Genomic DNA, 16,407 nt, shown 5'->3' on the forward strand with positions numbered 1-16,407 from the left:
TAATCCTTATAGCCTCCCTATAAGTTGAGTATCATAAGCCTTATTCCATGGATGCAGAAGTGAAGCCTCTCACTTGCCCAAATCACAAAGCCAGGACTTGAGCCCAGAAAGCTCTCACTGCAGAGACCATGCACTGGACTTCCCTGGTTTGCTAAGATGATGTCAGACAAGAAGCCCGATCAAGCAAGCTCTCTTCTTGCCTTCATATACTGTCACCATGCTCTGGGCCATTCTTACTACCACTGAACAAGAAACATCTCCTATTTTCCTCAAAACAGTATGTTCTGATGAAGCTGTTTTAGAATACATGTTCTGGGAAAAGGATGAAAAGATTGTCGGACTATTTAAAGATGCTGTGTGTCTGTGAGAGTAATTGACCCAGAGTTTTTCTTTAAGATAACAAACATATGATCACAACTTATGAATTATGGATTAGGTAATACTCGAAGTATTGATGCTTTTGCAAAGATTAGTTCATGTAATCTTCACAAAAATCATATGAGGGAGATACTATTGTTTCCAAATACTGATGCAGAGACTGAGGCCAAAGGGGTGAAGTAAATTGCCCACGTTCGAGTAACCAATAAGTGCCCGGTTGGGATTTGAACTGGCAGGTGGTGCCAGAGTCCCCCAGGTACCCACTGTATGCTACAATACCTCTTATAGCTTTTTCAGCTTTCTGTATTAAATAGACTTTGGACAAAATCACACACAGATGAAATAAAACTTGATGGGAATGTGAGCTAAGTGAAAAATATCTTCACTGGAACTGAAAAACACACCCAAAAAAGTGAGAGAGAGGTGGTGTTTACCTTTCTTTTGTTTCTGATTATGGTAAGAAAAAGGAGATAAACTTCAAAGAAAGAAATTAAGGCCCATTTCAAGGATTCGTGAAAGAAAAAGAAAGGAATTCAAAAGCAGTAAGATTATACGGTAAGTATACACTTCACATTTTAAGAAACCGCCAAGCTGTTTTCACACTTTGGTCGTGCCATTTTATGTTCCCCCAAAAAATGCCTCTCCATTTTTGCCTATTCTTGATACATCTGTCTTTGTTATGTTAGCTATTCTAATAGGTGTGTGCTATGATTTTAATTTACATTTCCGCACTGATAAATGATGCTGAGCATCTTCTCATGTTTTTATTTGCTATCCCTGTATCTTCTTGTTGAAGTGCCTGTTCAAACCATTTATCCCTTTATGTGTTATTTGGGCTGTTTGTTTTCTTATTATTGAATTTTAAGAGTTACAGCCACTCTACTCCTGGGTACTTATCCAAGAGAAGTAAAAACATATGTCCACATAAAGACTTGTAAATGAATATTTATAGCAGCTTTAATGTGTAATATTTATTTTTTTCATTTGTTTTTTATTGAAGTTCGATTTGCCAACATATAGTATAACACCCAGTGCTCATCCCATCAAGTGCCCTCCTCAGTGCCCATCACCCAGTTACCCCATCCCCCCCCCACCTCCTCTTCCCCAACCCTTGTTCGTTTCCCAGAGTTAAGAGTCTCTCGTGGTTTGACTTCCTCTCTGATGCTTTAATGTGTAATAGCCAAAAACCCAAAAGCAATCCAAATGTTCATCAACAAGTGAATGGATAAACAAACTGTGGTATAGCCATACAATTAAAAGGAAGAAAATATTGGTGCACACAAAAACATGGATAAATTTTATGAGTGAAAAAAGAAACACAAAGGAAGTCTATATTATAGGATTCAATATAGAGAAAATTCCAAAAAATACATACTAAAGTAGAGTGACAGAAAGCAAATCAGTGGTTGCCTGAAGAAAGAGGGGCAAAAGGGACATATAACAAAGGGTAACAAACACTTCTGGGGTGATAGATAGGGTAACTATCTTAAATATAGTAATGTCATGGGTATATGATCATGTCCAAACACCGAAGTATACACTTCAACTACGTGAGTCTATTGTATGTCAATGATAGCTCTTATTAAAAATGCTAATAATTTTTAAGAAACAAACTAGAACAATGGGCAGAAGAGAAGATTTTCAACACAGAGGGCTTTTGTACCTATAAAAATAAAGGTAGAAATAAAGAAGTCTTGTTAAGTGAGAGTAGACCAAATAGAGAAGAACTTCATGGCTTTAAATTTTTCTCATTTTTCATAGAATTAAATTTGCAATTTAAAAAAGGGAGGAATGTTTCTATGGAATTCAGTCCAAAGAGGACCATTTTGCAGATAGGGGTTCTTAAATCATTTAAATGGAGCATGCAATGTGGAAAAAAAAAAAAAACAGACACATTGCCTTACACACACACCAAACTGACCTCATTTTTACATCCCTCATGCCCCAACAGACTCTTTCTGAATATTTAACATCCAGCTGTTTATCTTGGATGCTTACAATTTCTATACTTAGAACATTTTTATGCCACATTTAAAATATATCTAATTTACAGAAGAATAACTAGATGCATGCTTGTGTTAATCAGATGTCGTTTTCTACACGTTAGCAATAACCTCAGAACAGTTTTTCATGTACTAATAGCAGCTGACTAGTTTTTAGACCTGATACCTGACTCTGTCTGATACATTAAGGGACAATGAACATTTCTGAAATAATATTTTTCATTTTTGCAAGCTACACAAAGAAGAGGAAACATGATTCAATGGAGTTGGGAAATAGCACAAGGATAAAAGAATTTATATTTCTGGGGCTTACTCAGTCCCATGACCTGAGCTTGATCTTATTTCTTTCCTTGTGTTTGGTGTACGTGATAACTCTTCTGGGAAACCTCCTCATCATGGTCACTGTGACCTGTGAGTCCCGCCTTCACACCCCCATGTACTTCCTGCTCCGCAACCTAGCCGTCCTTGACATCTGCTTCTCCTCCATCACTGCTCCCAAGGTTCTCATAGACCTTCTGTCAAAGATAAAGACCATCTCCTATACAAGCTGCATGACACAGATGTTCTTCTTCCACCTTCTCGGTGGGGCAGACATTTTTTCTCTCTCTGTGATGGCCTTTGACCGCTACATGGCCATCTCCAAGCCCTTGCACTATGTGACCATCATGAGTAGGGGGCGATGCACTGCCCTCATTGTGGCCTCCTGGGTGGGGGGCTTTGTCCACTCCATTGTGCAGATTTCCCTGTTGCTGCCCCTCCCCTTCTGTGGCCCCAATGTTCTTGACACTTTCTACTGCGATGTCCCCCAGGTCCTCAAACTTGCCTGCACTGACACCTTTGCACTTGAGCTCCTGATGATTTCCAACAATGGCTTAGTCACTACTTTGTGGTTTATTTTCCTCCTGGTGTCCTACACAGTCATCTTGACAATGCTGAGGTCTCAGGCAGGGGAGGGCAGGAGGAAAGCCATCTCCACCTGCACCTCCCACATCACTGTGGTGACCCTGCATTTTGTGCCCTGTATCTATGTCTATGCCCGGCCCTTCACTGCCCTCCCCACAGATAAAGCCATCTCTGTCACCTTCACAGTCATCTCCCCACTGCTGAACCCCATGATCTACACCCTGAGGAACCAGGAGATGAAATCAGCCATGAGGAGATTGAGCAGAAGACTCACACCCTTTGTGATGGAATAGTGTAAGAATCTCCAACCACTTCATCACCAAGGACTCCTTCCATTATTTTTTCCATAGCGTCCTATTTATATTCTTGAATATATTGTCAATAAACCAAATATACTTAATAGATAACAATTTATTTTCCTATTTAAGTTAATAGATTACTAATAACTCAAGCTTCTGGTGAGCATGAAGTAACTAGTATTATAGGATTGAACTAATTGATGTAGTCCTATTCAAGGACAACTATATGGCAGGTAAAGAGATGAATTGTTTCTCAAGAGGAAGTTAATAAAGCTTAGATATGAGTGATTTGCTCAATATATCAAGTGAATTGCAGAAATAAGTCTTCAGACACCTAATTTATTACTCTTCCTCCATATGTATGTAATGTGTTATATTACCAGAACTGTCCATACCAAACTGTAATCTTGCTCTAGAAAAGATCTTATGATCAGTGCTTCTGTAGCACACATATATGGGTACATATGGCCTATCACAGATTAAGAGATTTTCCCAGCCTCGTTAAATTCCATACAAGCTCATGACCAATTTTGAGAACCTCAATAGTACATAATGGTTGTCCTCCTGGATTCCTATCAGTAATGAAGAATCTTAGGAAAATCTCCCCATATGGCCTAAAAGGGTTTATCTCATGCAGAACCAGACATGCCAGATTCACATCCTCAAGATAAATTTAGAAAAAGGCAGAACCTCAGGGATCATGCTACATGAAGAGTAATCCATTTTCACTACTGAAGAACTGATTTTCCAGTCTCAGATTAGCTTCACCATTGAGGATATAAATTCTTCCCACCAGAAAGGAAGAGAGGAAGTGTTAAAGAAGGGAAAATTCTAATCAGTCTGTTTTTCAATCTGTTGATATTTGGGAAGAGGCGGTACAGATTAGGGTTTTATCTGGGAAATCCTGGTAAAAAAACGTAAAGTATAAAGTAAAGCACTGTGACCTGAATCCAAATCCTAATCTCTGCTATCCATTAGCTGTGTGATCTTGAGCAAATTATTTTATCTCTCTACAGGCTATAGTTCACCATACAAAATACTTATACTATGCATCTCATGGAGTCATTAATGAGGTTAAAAGGTATGTGTGAAACATACAATGCCCAGCAGATAGTAAACATTCAGTGCAAGGAATATGTTATTCTCAATGTCACCCTTACTGCTCTGCCTAACACACATTCAATCCCTCATTAGCCTGTTACATTCTTCTCTTAACATGGCCCATATTCCTCCTTATTAGGGGGGAAAAAACCTAATGGGATAAAAAGCAAATGAATGTACATTGAATTCAAAGCATCTATCGTATTAAAATTTCTAGCTTTCTGTCATTAAAACATGACAATAGGTTTGCTTGCTATTTATACAGCTTAAAGAGATACCGTGCAGCTGATAAGCTATAGCACAGGAGGGTTTCCTATCAAAAGAAGATAATGAGTCAAAGACTCTAGCTTTGAGAATGAGATAAAGGAGCAGACCAAAAAGTCAGACTCAGTAAGATAGAAGAGAGCCCAAGGAGAGTTAGCCAAAGGGTGTTGAATGTTGAGGACAAACTTTATTGGGTTTTTTAATTAATTTTTTTTATTTAAATTCAACTTGCCAACATATAGTATAACACCCAGTGCTCATCCCATCAAGTGCCCTCCTCAGTCCCCATCACCCAGTTACCCCATTCCCCCACCCACCTCCCCTTCCACAACCCTTTGTTCCCAGAGTTAGGAGTCTCTCATGATTTGTCTCCCTCTCTAATTTTTCCCACTCAGTTCCCCCCCTTTCCCTTATGATCCCTTTCACTATTTCTTATATTCCATGTATCAGTGAAAGCATATGAGGACAAACTTTAGTTATATCTATCATCAGATCTAGACTGGCCCCATAAGCATTCATGAACTAACTGGCTCAATTATTTGCCATTGCCTGTCACTTGATCAATCAATTCTAACTTTTTACAGTACTAACCTATCTCCTCTAGCATGAAAATTCTGAGAATAATTCATACTTGTCAAATCACCATTCATAGAGTCCTGCTACATTACTCAGGTAGCTTTGGTCTCAACAGTCCTTAGGCTTTTCTTTATGAAATTTGCTATAAAAGATACACACCATAAGCCACTTTATAGTCCATTTCATGCAAATGTGTACTTTCCTTTCCTTCGTATCTCTGATGACTCACTGAAATCAGATTGTTATCTCTATGTCAGAATTGGATGGCACCAAAGATACATGGGGTCTGAATCATTGTATTGCAGAAGTATATTCCCAAAGGGCAAGAACCCAGAAACCTCTGCTCCTGACACCAGCTCAAACCAATTCTAAATGCACAATATAACCTGATTGATAATTCAAGGGAAGGGGAAAGCAATAGTACCTGATTCCACGAACATACATCATTTATCTAGATGACATCAAATCACAACTTGGACTGCATTTTTCCCCATTTAAATCAGTGTTTATTATTTTTTAAGTTTTGCTGCTAAGAACCATAGAAAATTTAACCGACTCTGGGCATATATATATAGCTTTCAAATTACCCTTTCTTGCATTGCTCCCTGAATCAAACACTTTAGTGATTTATCATCTCTAGGTACCCATCAACCAAATAATATAAAATAATGCTGAAGTAATTAAATTGATGAGAATCAAGAACTGTCAATGTGCTACCTCCCTAGGTTTTAAGTGAACTATGGATCTCAGAGATAGAGTAGATTAAGGTAATTGCATGGTGGGGAGCAGGGGGTGCCTGGCTGGCTCACTTGGAGGAGCATATGACTCTTAATCTTGGGCTCACGAGTTTGAGCCCCACGTTGGGTATAGAGATTACTTAAAATTAAAACAGTTTTTAAAAAATAAAATAAAAAATAAGTAATTGTATAGGGGCAACATACATATTGCATTAAACAGAAACTGCACAGATAAATCTACACTGTTCAGTCTCTGAGAGCTGCCCTATCAGTAGCCACAGGGCTTTGATTTTTCCATTGGTACTCTTTTACTTAAGTTTTATTTCCCAGCTGATTGCAAGTAGATTGATTTTGGTCAGGAGGAAGACTGCACAGTCCTTGATGTGGTTGAACACAATGCTTTCTTGTTGAGTCAAAGAGGATAATGCACTGTCTCACAGGCTTCCTCCAGAGAAAAGGGTCCTAAATGTGCACTGGGACCTCTGCATTATGTGTGAAATGGGGGCAGAGAGGAGATGAGGGAGAGAGAAAGGAGAAGGGCTTGGTGACATTTTAATGACTCCCACAGGAACTCCACTGAATTGGCCACTTAGGTTCCATGTTCATAACCAACAATATTCCCTTTGCTCATTCCTATATTGGGTTTGTGGCTGAGGGACTAATCGACGGGGCCGAGAAACTGTAAGGCAAAGTTGAAGAGTCAGTAGGATGTGATTCCCTGAGGCTGCCTTTTCCCATTTGAAGGAAGAAAATAACAAAATTGCTAATCCTGAGGTAGGCTTTCCATTAAACAGAGAATTTCCCCAGAACCTACTTCTTCTAAGATGCAGTTGGAGCATCATAAGATCAATTTCCCACTTGGAGACTGAAGTCAGTTAGTGTTGGTATGTGTGAACTTCTGAAAATGAAAAGCTGTTAGTTTTGATTTTTCAGAAATTCTACAAGTATATAGAATGTTCCTATTGAAAGCAAAACTCTAGTGAAGCAAATTAAAGTGGTGTTTTTTTTCACTCTTAGGAAAAGGGGAAGTAGAGTTTACAGAATACAAGAAGGTGAGTTGGCTTCAGGGATGTGTTGTATTGTACTCGGTGGGATATTGAGATTCAAAGTGTTGAAGGTAGTCAAGAAGCTGTGACTATCCCAGGATATCCACATATCTCAGGAGGGTGACTGCCTCGAAAAACATCACCAAAACAACAATTTCTGAATCCAGTGTACGTTTCCTGGCTGGGAACGAAAGTTTGGGGGCTTTGAGTAAGGTGTTTTAATGGCTAGCTTATCTATACCCTCAGGTGCTAACAAATATGAATCATGCTTCTAAAACATTTAGGGATTCAATTAAGAGTAGAGGCTTTTCAATATTTGGGAAAGAGAAAACTGTGACATGAGATATTTAACTCCTTGTAGAGAATGGGGCAGCATTTGCTCAGTGGGAAGCCGGAGTACAAGGGTAAACTTCTGGCTTTAGGCTCTGTCCAACGTGTTTGATGACTTTGTTTCCTAAGGACGGCCTCCTTAGGGATGATTTCTAAGAAATTCTTGTGCTCTCTATCTTGACCTTGCAAAGACACATAAGATTGCATTTCTTTGTCCATTCCCCACCTACACTCTGTATTATGTATGTATTTCAATACAATATGCATAATTCTATATTTTCAAAGTATCCTTCTCACTTTTTTAAAGATTTTTACTTATTTATTCATGAGAGACACGGAGAGAGAGAAGCAGAGACATAGGCAGAGGGAGAAACAGACTCCCTGCAGGGAGCCCAATGCAAGACTCGATCTCAGAACCCCAGGATCACGACCTGAGCCAAAGGCAGACACTCAACTCCTGAACCACCGAGGTGCTCTTATCCTTCCCAACTCTTTGTAAAAAGACAGCATCCATTGTAACCCACTAGATCCATTATTTCCAAGAGAAGTTTATATTTAAGGTAATGCTACTCAGACCTCGTTTCTGCACCTTGCACTGGAGCATTTTGGACCAGAGCAGAGGATGCAGTTGATGGAGGTTCTTGGAGAGGGTGCCTCTGAAGCCTGCAAAGTCTGCTCTTTCAAACTCTGCTTTTTTTACCTCAGTCACCCTGACATCCTTTCACAGGAGAGGATGTGCAATCTCCTAACACCCACATACTACTTTTGCTTGATTTGGAAAGATTATTTTTTCTTTGCAGCATTTCCTGGGTAGGGCTGATCAACACTGGGAAGAAAAATAGTTGCAGTAGTTAAGAGCGTCAGTCTTTGCAATAAGACAAATCTTAGTTTGAGATGTGGCTGTACCATCTGTGAGACCTTAAGCAAGTTACTTAGTCTTTCTGTGCCTCAGTTTCCTCATCTGTGAAATCAAGATAATATCTACTTCATGTGGATACTATAAGGTTTGGAAGAGATTAAATGAAGCAGTTGGTATAACACATAAGAATCACTCCATTAATATTTGCTAAAAGCAAGCAAAAAACCAGCAGAGTAGAGTTCCGTTACTCTGCTCACATTTCCATAATGTGAAGACCTTGAAAGTTGCATGGACCCCTACCACCACCCCATCCCCTGCCTACAGAGCCCGATACCCAAATGACTGCCTTTCCAATTGAGGATTATAGTTCATTTTGTACCTAGGAGTTTTTTTATATGAATGTCTATATTTACAACTGCATACAAATATAAATGTATTGGTGTTTATAGGCAGATACATGATACAATACTCTGAATTATTTTTAAATATTTTATTTATTTATTCTTGAGAGACACAGAGAGAGGCAGAGGGAGAAGCAGGCTCCATTCAGGGAGCCTGATGTGGGACTCGATCCCAGATCTCCAGGTTCAGGACCTGGGCTGAAGGCAGCACTAAACTGCTGAGCCACCCGGGCTACTGACCCAATATTCTGAATTTTTTGTATATACACCTTAGCTCAAATCTCTAAGAAAAAAAGAATAATATCACTACAGGAGAGATTGCATTTTACATTTACACCAAAATGCTGGGAAGAGGACTTTGAACCAATAGCAACATGAGCCACTCTCAGACAAGCCCCCACAGATGGACCTGGCATGTGTAAGGAAAAAGCACTCACCTGAGGCTGGAGACACTGAGTAGCCATTGGCAGAATCAGCTTCCTCAGCTGCTTTCAGTTTCCAAAACAGACATATAATCTCACCGCCTCCTTAGAAGGAGCCTGCGTATGAGGTAGGTCTTATTATCATCATGTTGCATTGTAATGGTGCAGGCCAAGAACTAACTCTAATGCCCTGTGAATCTCACATATATTTGTCATGAGTCTGGTACTATTAATAAGTAACTTGCCAAAGGCCACACCAGCTAGGAAGTGGTAAAACCCAAACTGCATGAGTGTTCCAGATGATTCACCCATGAGTACCCCAAATGCAAGTGTGGGGCAATACTGTTCAGCTGAACTCTAGACAGGGTTTACAAACATTACATGCCCAAATGAGACAGGTTTTTGTGTATGCTCCCCCCATGATTTTTGTTTGCCCCCCATGATTTCATACCCCTTTACTTTTCTTTCCACTGATTCCACAAGCTACAACAGTCTTACTGTGTTAACTGTAAACTTCTTAAAGAAAGGACCGATACTTGAGTTACTTTTCCCTCAAAAAGATCATCTCAAGGGCGCCTGGGTGGCTCACTTGATTAAGCATCTGACTCTTGGGACACCTGGTAGCTCAGTGGTTAAGCATCTATCTGCCTTTGGCTCAGGTCGTGATTCTGGGGTCTCAGGATCGAGTCCCACATCAGGCTCCCTGCGTGGAGCCTGCTTCTCCCTCTGCCTGTGTCTCTCTGCCTCTTTCTCTGTGTCTCTCATGAATAAATAAATTAAAATCTTTTTTTAAAAAGGCATCTAGGAATTTTTATTTCAGCTCAGGTCATGATCTCAGGGTCATAAGATCAAGCCCCAGTCAGGGTCCACACTGGTCATGGAGCCTGCTTAAGATTCTCCTTCTCCCTCTCCCTCTGCCCGTCCCTCCTACCTCATGTATATGTGCTCCTTCTCTAAAAAGAAATCATCTAAATGTAATCATAATGGTTAATTTTATGTGTCTACTTGACTGGCCACAGGGTGCCCAAATTAAACATTATTTCTGAGTGTATCTCTGAGAGTGTTTCCAGATGAGATTAGTTTTTGAATCGATGGACTCAGTAGAGCAGATGAATTGCCCTTCCCAGTTAAGGTGGATGTCTTTCAATCTTTTGGGAGCCTGAACAGTTTGACAAAAGGTGGAGGAAGGAGAAATTTGTTCCTTTTCTACTGCCTCCCTGCTTGAGTCAGAACATCTCATCTCATCTCATCATTTATACCATTGGTTCCCTGGTTTTCAGGCCATCAGACTAGGACTGAATCATGCCAACACTTTTCCTGGGTCTGCAGCTTACAGACCACAGATCATGGGACTTCTCAGCCTCCATAATAGTGTCAGCCAATTCTTCATAGTAATTGTCCTTTTATTTCTATATATCTAGGTACAATATGTGCTTTACATGTACATTATATATATATATATATATATATCCACACACACACACACACACACACATTTATATGGATTAGGAGAATCCTAATACAGTCATGGAAATGGTAGATAAGGAAGAAAATGGATATGGTAAAGAAAAACAGGACAGGAGAGAGAAAGAAGAATGGGAGGGAGCGAGAAGACAAGAGCACAGAAAGTTCTTAGGCTTGTTGCAGTGATTTTTTTAGCAGATCTGAAATCTGTTAACTTAGCATTCCAGTATCCAAAAGAAAGATTCTAGAGTGGCTTGCTGTCGTCCATTAAAATATGTTTCTGCATTCCAGGTGGATGACACTCCACTCTGAAATGATTTCCCCACCTTCTAGCCATGGTGAGTACAGTGAGGGGGAATTCTTAGTTCTGGGATCCTGGAAACCTGAAGTCTCCTGCAATCATTATTCTGAACATTTATTCTTGTCATTCCATGTCATACTAAACCCCCAAGACAGGGAGACTGAGATGAATCAGAACAAATGATAATAGAATGGGGAGAGAGCTCTTATGTTTCAATGGAAGCAAAAAGGAGAGTACTACAGGGAGAGCTGTGGCCATTTAAGGATTTTTTTCCTAAGATTAGAAGAGCAAAATAAAAAAGAAATGCAGAAATTAAAACCAGAATCAGAGAAAGAACTATAGGGCAGCCTGCATAACACAAGGATTTGAGAGGACCTAAAGTCCCTAAGGGAGAAAAAAATAAAAGGCAACTCTCAGGTTGTAGCTAGTAAAGGCTTACAACTACAAAACTCTAAAAGTAACCATTATGAAAATGAGTAGTCCATTTAATGTCACTTTCAATGAAATTAATTCTTTAGGCACAAGATTAAAATGTTATAATCACCACATATTTATTATTTTTTTACATTTTATGGAAGTACCAATGTACATACATACAAAAAATGCCCATGAGGGTACGGCTCAATGAATTTTCACACACAATGAATATGCTTTTAACAATCACCTTGATCAAGAAATAGAGAGAGCATCATCAACATCTCAAAAACCTCCCTCATTTCCTTTAGTTTTGTATCTTTTTGTCCTTTGTATGAACAAAATAAGAGAGTGTGCACTCATTTGTGCCTGGATTATTTGGCTCAATGTTATAAACATAACGAGGTTCATTTATACTATTCCACATTCTGCAGATCATTCCCACTGATGTACTGTGTGGATTTAACATGATTTATCTTTCCTACTGTTAATGGGCATTTGTGTCATCCTCCAGTTTGAAGCAATTACAAACGGAGCTGCTATGAACATTTAGGATATGTCTTGTGGTGGATGGGACATGTGTACAGATTTCCTAGGAGTGGAATAGATGTTCTTACATATATATGTCCATCCTGTGTGATACGTATACAGCATTAGCAGATATAACCCAATAGCAAAGTGTCTGGGCCAATTTCACACACCCTCCCACAGTGTGTGAGGGTTCCAGTTGTCCCACATCTTCACCATCTCTTGGTATTTCTCATCAATTTAGCCACATTCATGTGTGTGTAGTAGTTTCTTCCTGTAATTTTAATTTGCATTTCCCTGATAACTAATGACATTGAATTGGTATTTGGATATTCTCTTTTGTGCAGTTTTGGTTCATGTCTTCACCACTTTCTGATTCAGTTGTCATCTCTTTCCTTTACTGATTTGTAGTTTTTACTTATTCTGGACACGAATATTTTTTCAGATATATATATTGTAAATACCTCATCCCATTTGTGAGTTATCTTTTAATTCTTGTGATGATATATTTTGTGAACAAAATTATTCATGTAGTTGAATTCATGTTTATTATTTATTATTTTAAGTGTCATGTTGTATAGTGAAAGTACAATTGAATAAGTTCACAGACCTGTCACCTGTATTTCAGTGTCCACAGTGATAGAACCTATCTGCTTGGATAACTGAGTCAAAAACCCAGATAATTTTTCACCTACCGGTGGCATGCTGAATTGCAGGCACAGCGCACGCATAGGAAAAGAGCTTCCTCCCAAGGCAAACACCATAACTCAAGGCACGGAAAAGACAACAGTAGATTTTATAACACATTCTTTAACTACTTTGTTATTTCTTCCAAAGATATACTTGAAAAAGGATCTGTGACCCAATGGATCAGGGAAATTATACGAGAGTGAAAGAATTTCTTTTCCTGGGTATTACTCAGTCTCGAGAGCTGAGCTGGGTCTTGTTTGTCTTCTTGTTTACGGTGTATATGACAACTCTGCTGGGAAACCTCCTCATCATGGTCACTGTGACCTTTGAGTCTCACCTTCACACCCCCATGTACTTCCTGCTCCGCAACCTCTCTGTCTTGGACATCTGCTTCTCCTCCATCACTGCTCCCAAGGTCCTAGTTGATCTTCTATCAAAAAGAAAAACCATCTCCTTCAATGGCTGTGTCACTCAAATGTTTTTCTTCCACCTTCTGGGAGGAGCAGATGTTTTTTCTCTCTCTGTGATGGCCTTTGATCGCTACGTGGCCATCTCAAGACCCCTTCACTATATGACAATCATGAGTAAGGAACGATGTACTAGCCTGGTGCTGGCCTCCTGGGTGGGGGGCTTTGTCCACTCCATTGTGCAGATTTCCCTGTTGCTTCCACTCCCCTTCTGTGGACCCAATGTTCTTGATACTTTCTACTGCGATGTCCCCCAGGTCCTCAAGCTCGCCTGTACAGACACCATCTCTCTGGAGATCCTGATGATTTCTAATAATGGATTAGTCAGTTGGTTTATTTTCTTCTTTCTCCTCATATCTTACACAGTCATTCTGATGATGCTGAGGTCTCATGCTGGGGAGGGAAGGAGGAAAGCCATCTCGACCTGCACCTCCCACATCACTGTGGTAACCCTGCACTTTGTGCCCTGTATCTATGTCTATGCCCGGCCCTTTACTGCCCTCCCCACAGATAAAGCCATCTCTGTCACCTTCACGGTCATCTCCCCTTTGCTCAATCCTATGATCTACACCCTGAGGAACCAGGAAATGAAGTCAGCCATGAGGAGATTAAAGAAACGACTAGGGCATTCAGAAAGGATTTAAATTCTTTGAGAATGAAATAGCCCCAAAGAGGTAAATATAGCCATTAAATTTCACTTTCTCAAAATGGGAAGAGATCACTTTAATGCCAAAAACAAAGAGGCATCTACGGATGTCACAGAGTCCTTGAAGAAGTTGGTTCTGTAGTATAGTATGTGCTAAGGACCTATAGGTGACACTGCTCTAAGGTGAAGCTCATTCATCACTTCTATTACTTACTTTCAATTATTCACTCTGCAAATATTTTACAGAGCATGCATTATATGCCTGACAGTGCTAGGATTCAGATAGCTGCAAAAAGATTAAATAGATTCACTTCCCTAGAGCCATACCCCAAAATGTTCTAATAACAATATGAGCAAAGTGCTGTGGAAATATGGTAGGCACTTTACCTAAGAGCTTCAAAAGGCACTTTACAGTGAATAGATATTTTCAAGGGGAAAAGATGGAAAAAAAAACCCAAGGAAAGAAACCAGTATTACAAATGGAGAGAATGGTGTAAGAACACACCACGCTGCACAAATGCAATGGTGAGCTCAATGTAGCCATGAAGTAGCGCACTCATGGACTGAATACCACCAGTTAACATTTATAAGGAAAGTCATGAAAGCAGAACTCCATTTGTGGCCTCTGAAGAAATGCAAATCCATGATTTCTATTGGGAAGAGAAAATCTTCAAATCACTTTGAGGCCAGTTTCCCCCTAGACAGAAGGAGGTAATGTGGTGAGTGGAAGCGTTCATCAAGAAATAACAGAGATAGGTAAAGGCTGTAGACAGCTCACCTGGATCTGTGCAAGGCTTAAGCAAATAGAGATGCTAAGCACTCCCCTGGGAGAAAAACTGACTACTCATTGCATAGTAGGATTATCTCAATCACAGATGAGTCAGCCCCAAATTCTTCATTGTATCTGCATAAATGGACCCCACAACTCTTTAACACTTTCCACTCTGTCCATTAAAAGGTAAAGGAAGGGTCATAAAAAGCATGAAGGTTTAATCATTGGATTTGGGAATTTGCTAGTCTTTGCAGTGAAAGGGATGAGAATGATACTAGGAGGTTTACCTAGCAATCCAACTGATGTTTTGCTGGTATCTATTGATTTTATTAGACTGTGTTTCTCTTCATGATAAAGCTCAAGCCACAGAAGCTGGCACTCATCTGTTAATCAAAGTAGATCAAACACTGTGACAAAATATCCAAAACCAAAGAACTTAATGAGCAGAGTAAAAATTTATTTCCTGCTCATAGCATGGGCCAATGCTGGTCTTTAGAAAGGGCTGTTCCATGCAGGTTTCTTCCACCTTTAGGTCCACCTTTTTCAAGGTCCTTAGAATCTCTCCATTCATCTAACAAATGGAGAAAGGAATAGAGGATTAAGAATCATGGAGATGGGGGTGCACCTGGGTGGCTCAGTTGGTTGAGTGTCTGACACTTGGTTTCAGCTGGGGTTGTGATCTCAGAGTCATGAGATTGAGCCCCACTCAGGGCTTCATGCTCAGCAGGGATTCTGCTTCCCCTCCCTCTCTCTCCCTCTGCCCTTCCCCCTACTCATGCACACGTGTGATCTCTCTCTCTCTCTCTCTCTCTCTCTCTCTCTCTCTTAAATAAATAAATCTTTTTTAAAAAATTTAGAGAATTATGGGGAGAGGGGAAGGGCCATTACTGGCCAATCCTGAAAGTGGTATGTTCCACTTCTGATCATATTCCATTGGCCAGCCCTTGTTCATATAATCCCAATTTACTGCAAGGGAATCTGGAGAATGTAATCTACTTCTATTCCCAGAAAGAAAAGGAGAACATGAAAAATTGTGAACTCTAATGATCTCTTCTACATCTATGGTTCGTTGCTAAGAAATCACAACTGGATGAGATTACAAAGACTAAGACTTTGTCTCCAAAGGATCCTCTTAATGTATAGATGTGCTGGAAATACTGCTGGAATGCACAGAAAGCCAAACTGAAATGAAGGAAATTTGTGGAAAGGAAATGTAAAGGAAGGGGAAGGTGATCAAGGTAATAGTGGGAGTTAGAGTAACAGTAAACTGGAAGGTCAGATCCCAAAAGATAAAATGCTGGAGTAAAGTCCCCAAAAAAGATTGGCCTGGTAGACACCCTTTATAGAAGACAACCCTCACTTACCCCTGTAGTTGCCATCGGGTAATTGTAAACAACTTTTATTAATCCAGAAGCTCCTACAGAGATGAGTATCTTTTTTCTTTGTTGATCGTCCTTTCCTATATTCTGTTCTATTCCCACCACTCAAAATATGTTCTGAATCATTTTCCAATATTAGACATATTTCCCCAAGCATTAAAATTCCAATAAAGGCATAAATTTGTCTTTGGCTAGATCCATCTGCAGACCAAGTGACCATTTACTACCTGGCTCCATCTTTGCTTTGGTATCATTGTTCTCCAGATTTTAGGTACTTTTCACAATGACACCTTTTTTTTTTTCCTACCTCTATATTGACTCTACCTTGAGCAAAACCTTTGACTAGGTGGAATTTCAGGTAACCAAAGATGTGTACAGAGTTTGTGTTCCCAGATGACAGCAACCCAGCAAAAGGTGCCCATGAAGC

General features: G+C 39.8%; 2 protein-coding genes across 2 annotated transcripts; both read left to right on the forward strand.

The window, feature by feature from the left end:
* The first annotated feature begins 2,641 nt into the window (after positions 1-2,641).
* On the forward strand, positions 2,642-3,577 carry LOC112930512 (olfactory receptor 4D11). The gene has a single exon (XM_026012864.2). It carries the CDS (start codon positions 2,642-2,644, stop codon positions 3,575-3,577), a length of 936 nt encoding a protein of 311 aa, XP_025868649.1.
* A 9,314-nt stretch (positions 3,578-12,891) lies between these two features.
* On the forward strand, positions 12,892-13,827 carry LOC112930627 (olfactory receptor 4D9). Its single transcript, XM_026012968.1, has one exon. The coding sequence runs from the start codon at positions 12,892-12,894 to the stop codon at positions 13,825-13,827; it is 936 nt and encodes a 311-aa protein (XP_025868753.1).
* The last annotated feature ends 2,580 nt before the right edge of the window (positions 13,828-16,407 follow it).

Source organism: Vulpes vulpes, chromosome 5 (genome assembly GCF_048418805.1).
Source record: "Vulpes vulpes isolate BD-2025 chromosome 5, VulVul3, whole genome shotgun sequence".
Lineage (NCBI taxonomy): Eukaryota > Metazoa > Chordata > Mammalia > Carnivora > Canidae > Vulpes > Vulpes vulpes.

Coding starts and splice junctions, on each gene's coding strand:
- LOC112930512 (XM_026012864.2), top strand. CDS start 2,642: ATGGAGTTGGGAAATAGCACAAGGATAAAAGAATTTATATTTCTGGGG.
- LOC112930627 (XM_026012968.1), top strand. CDS start 12,892: ATGGATCAGGGAAATTATACGAGAGTGAAAGAATTTCTTTTCCTGGGT.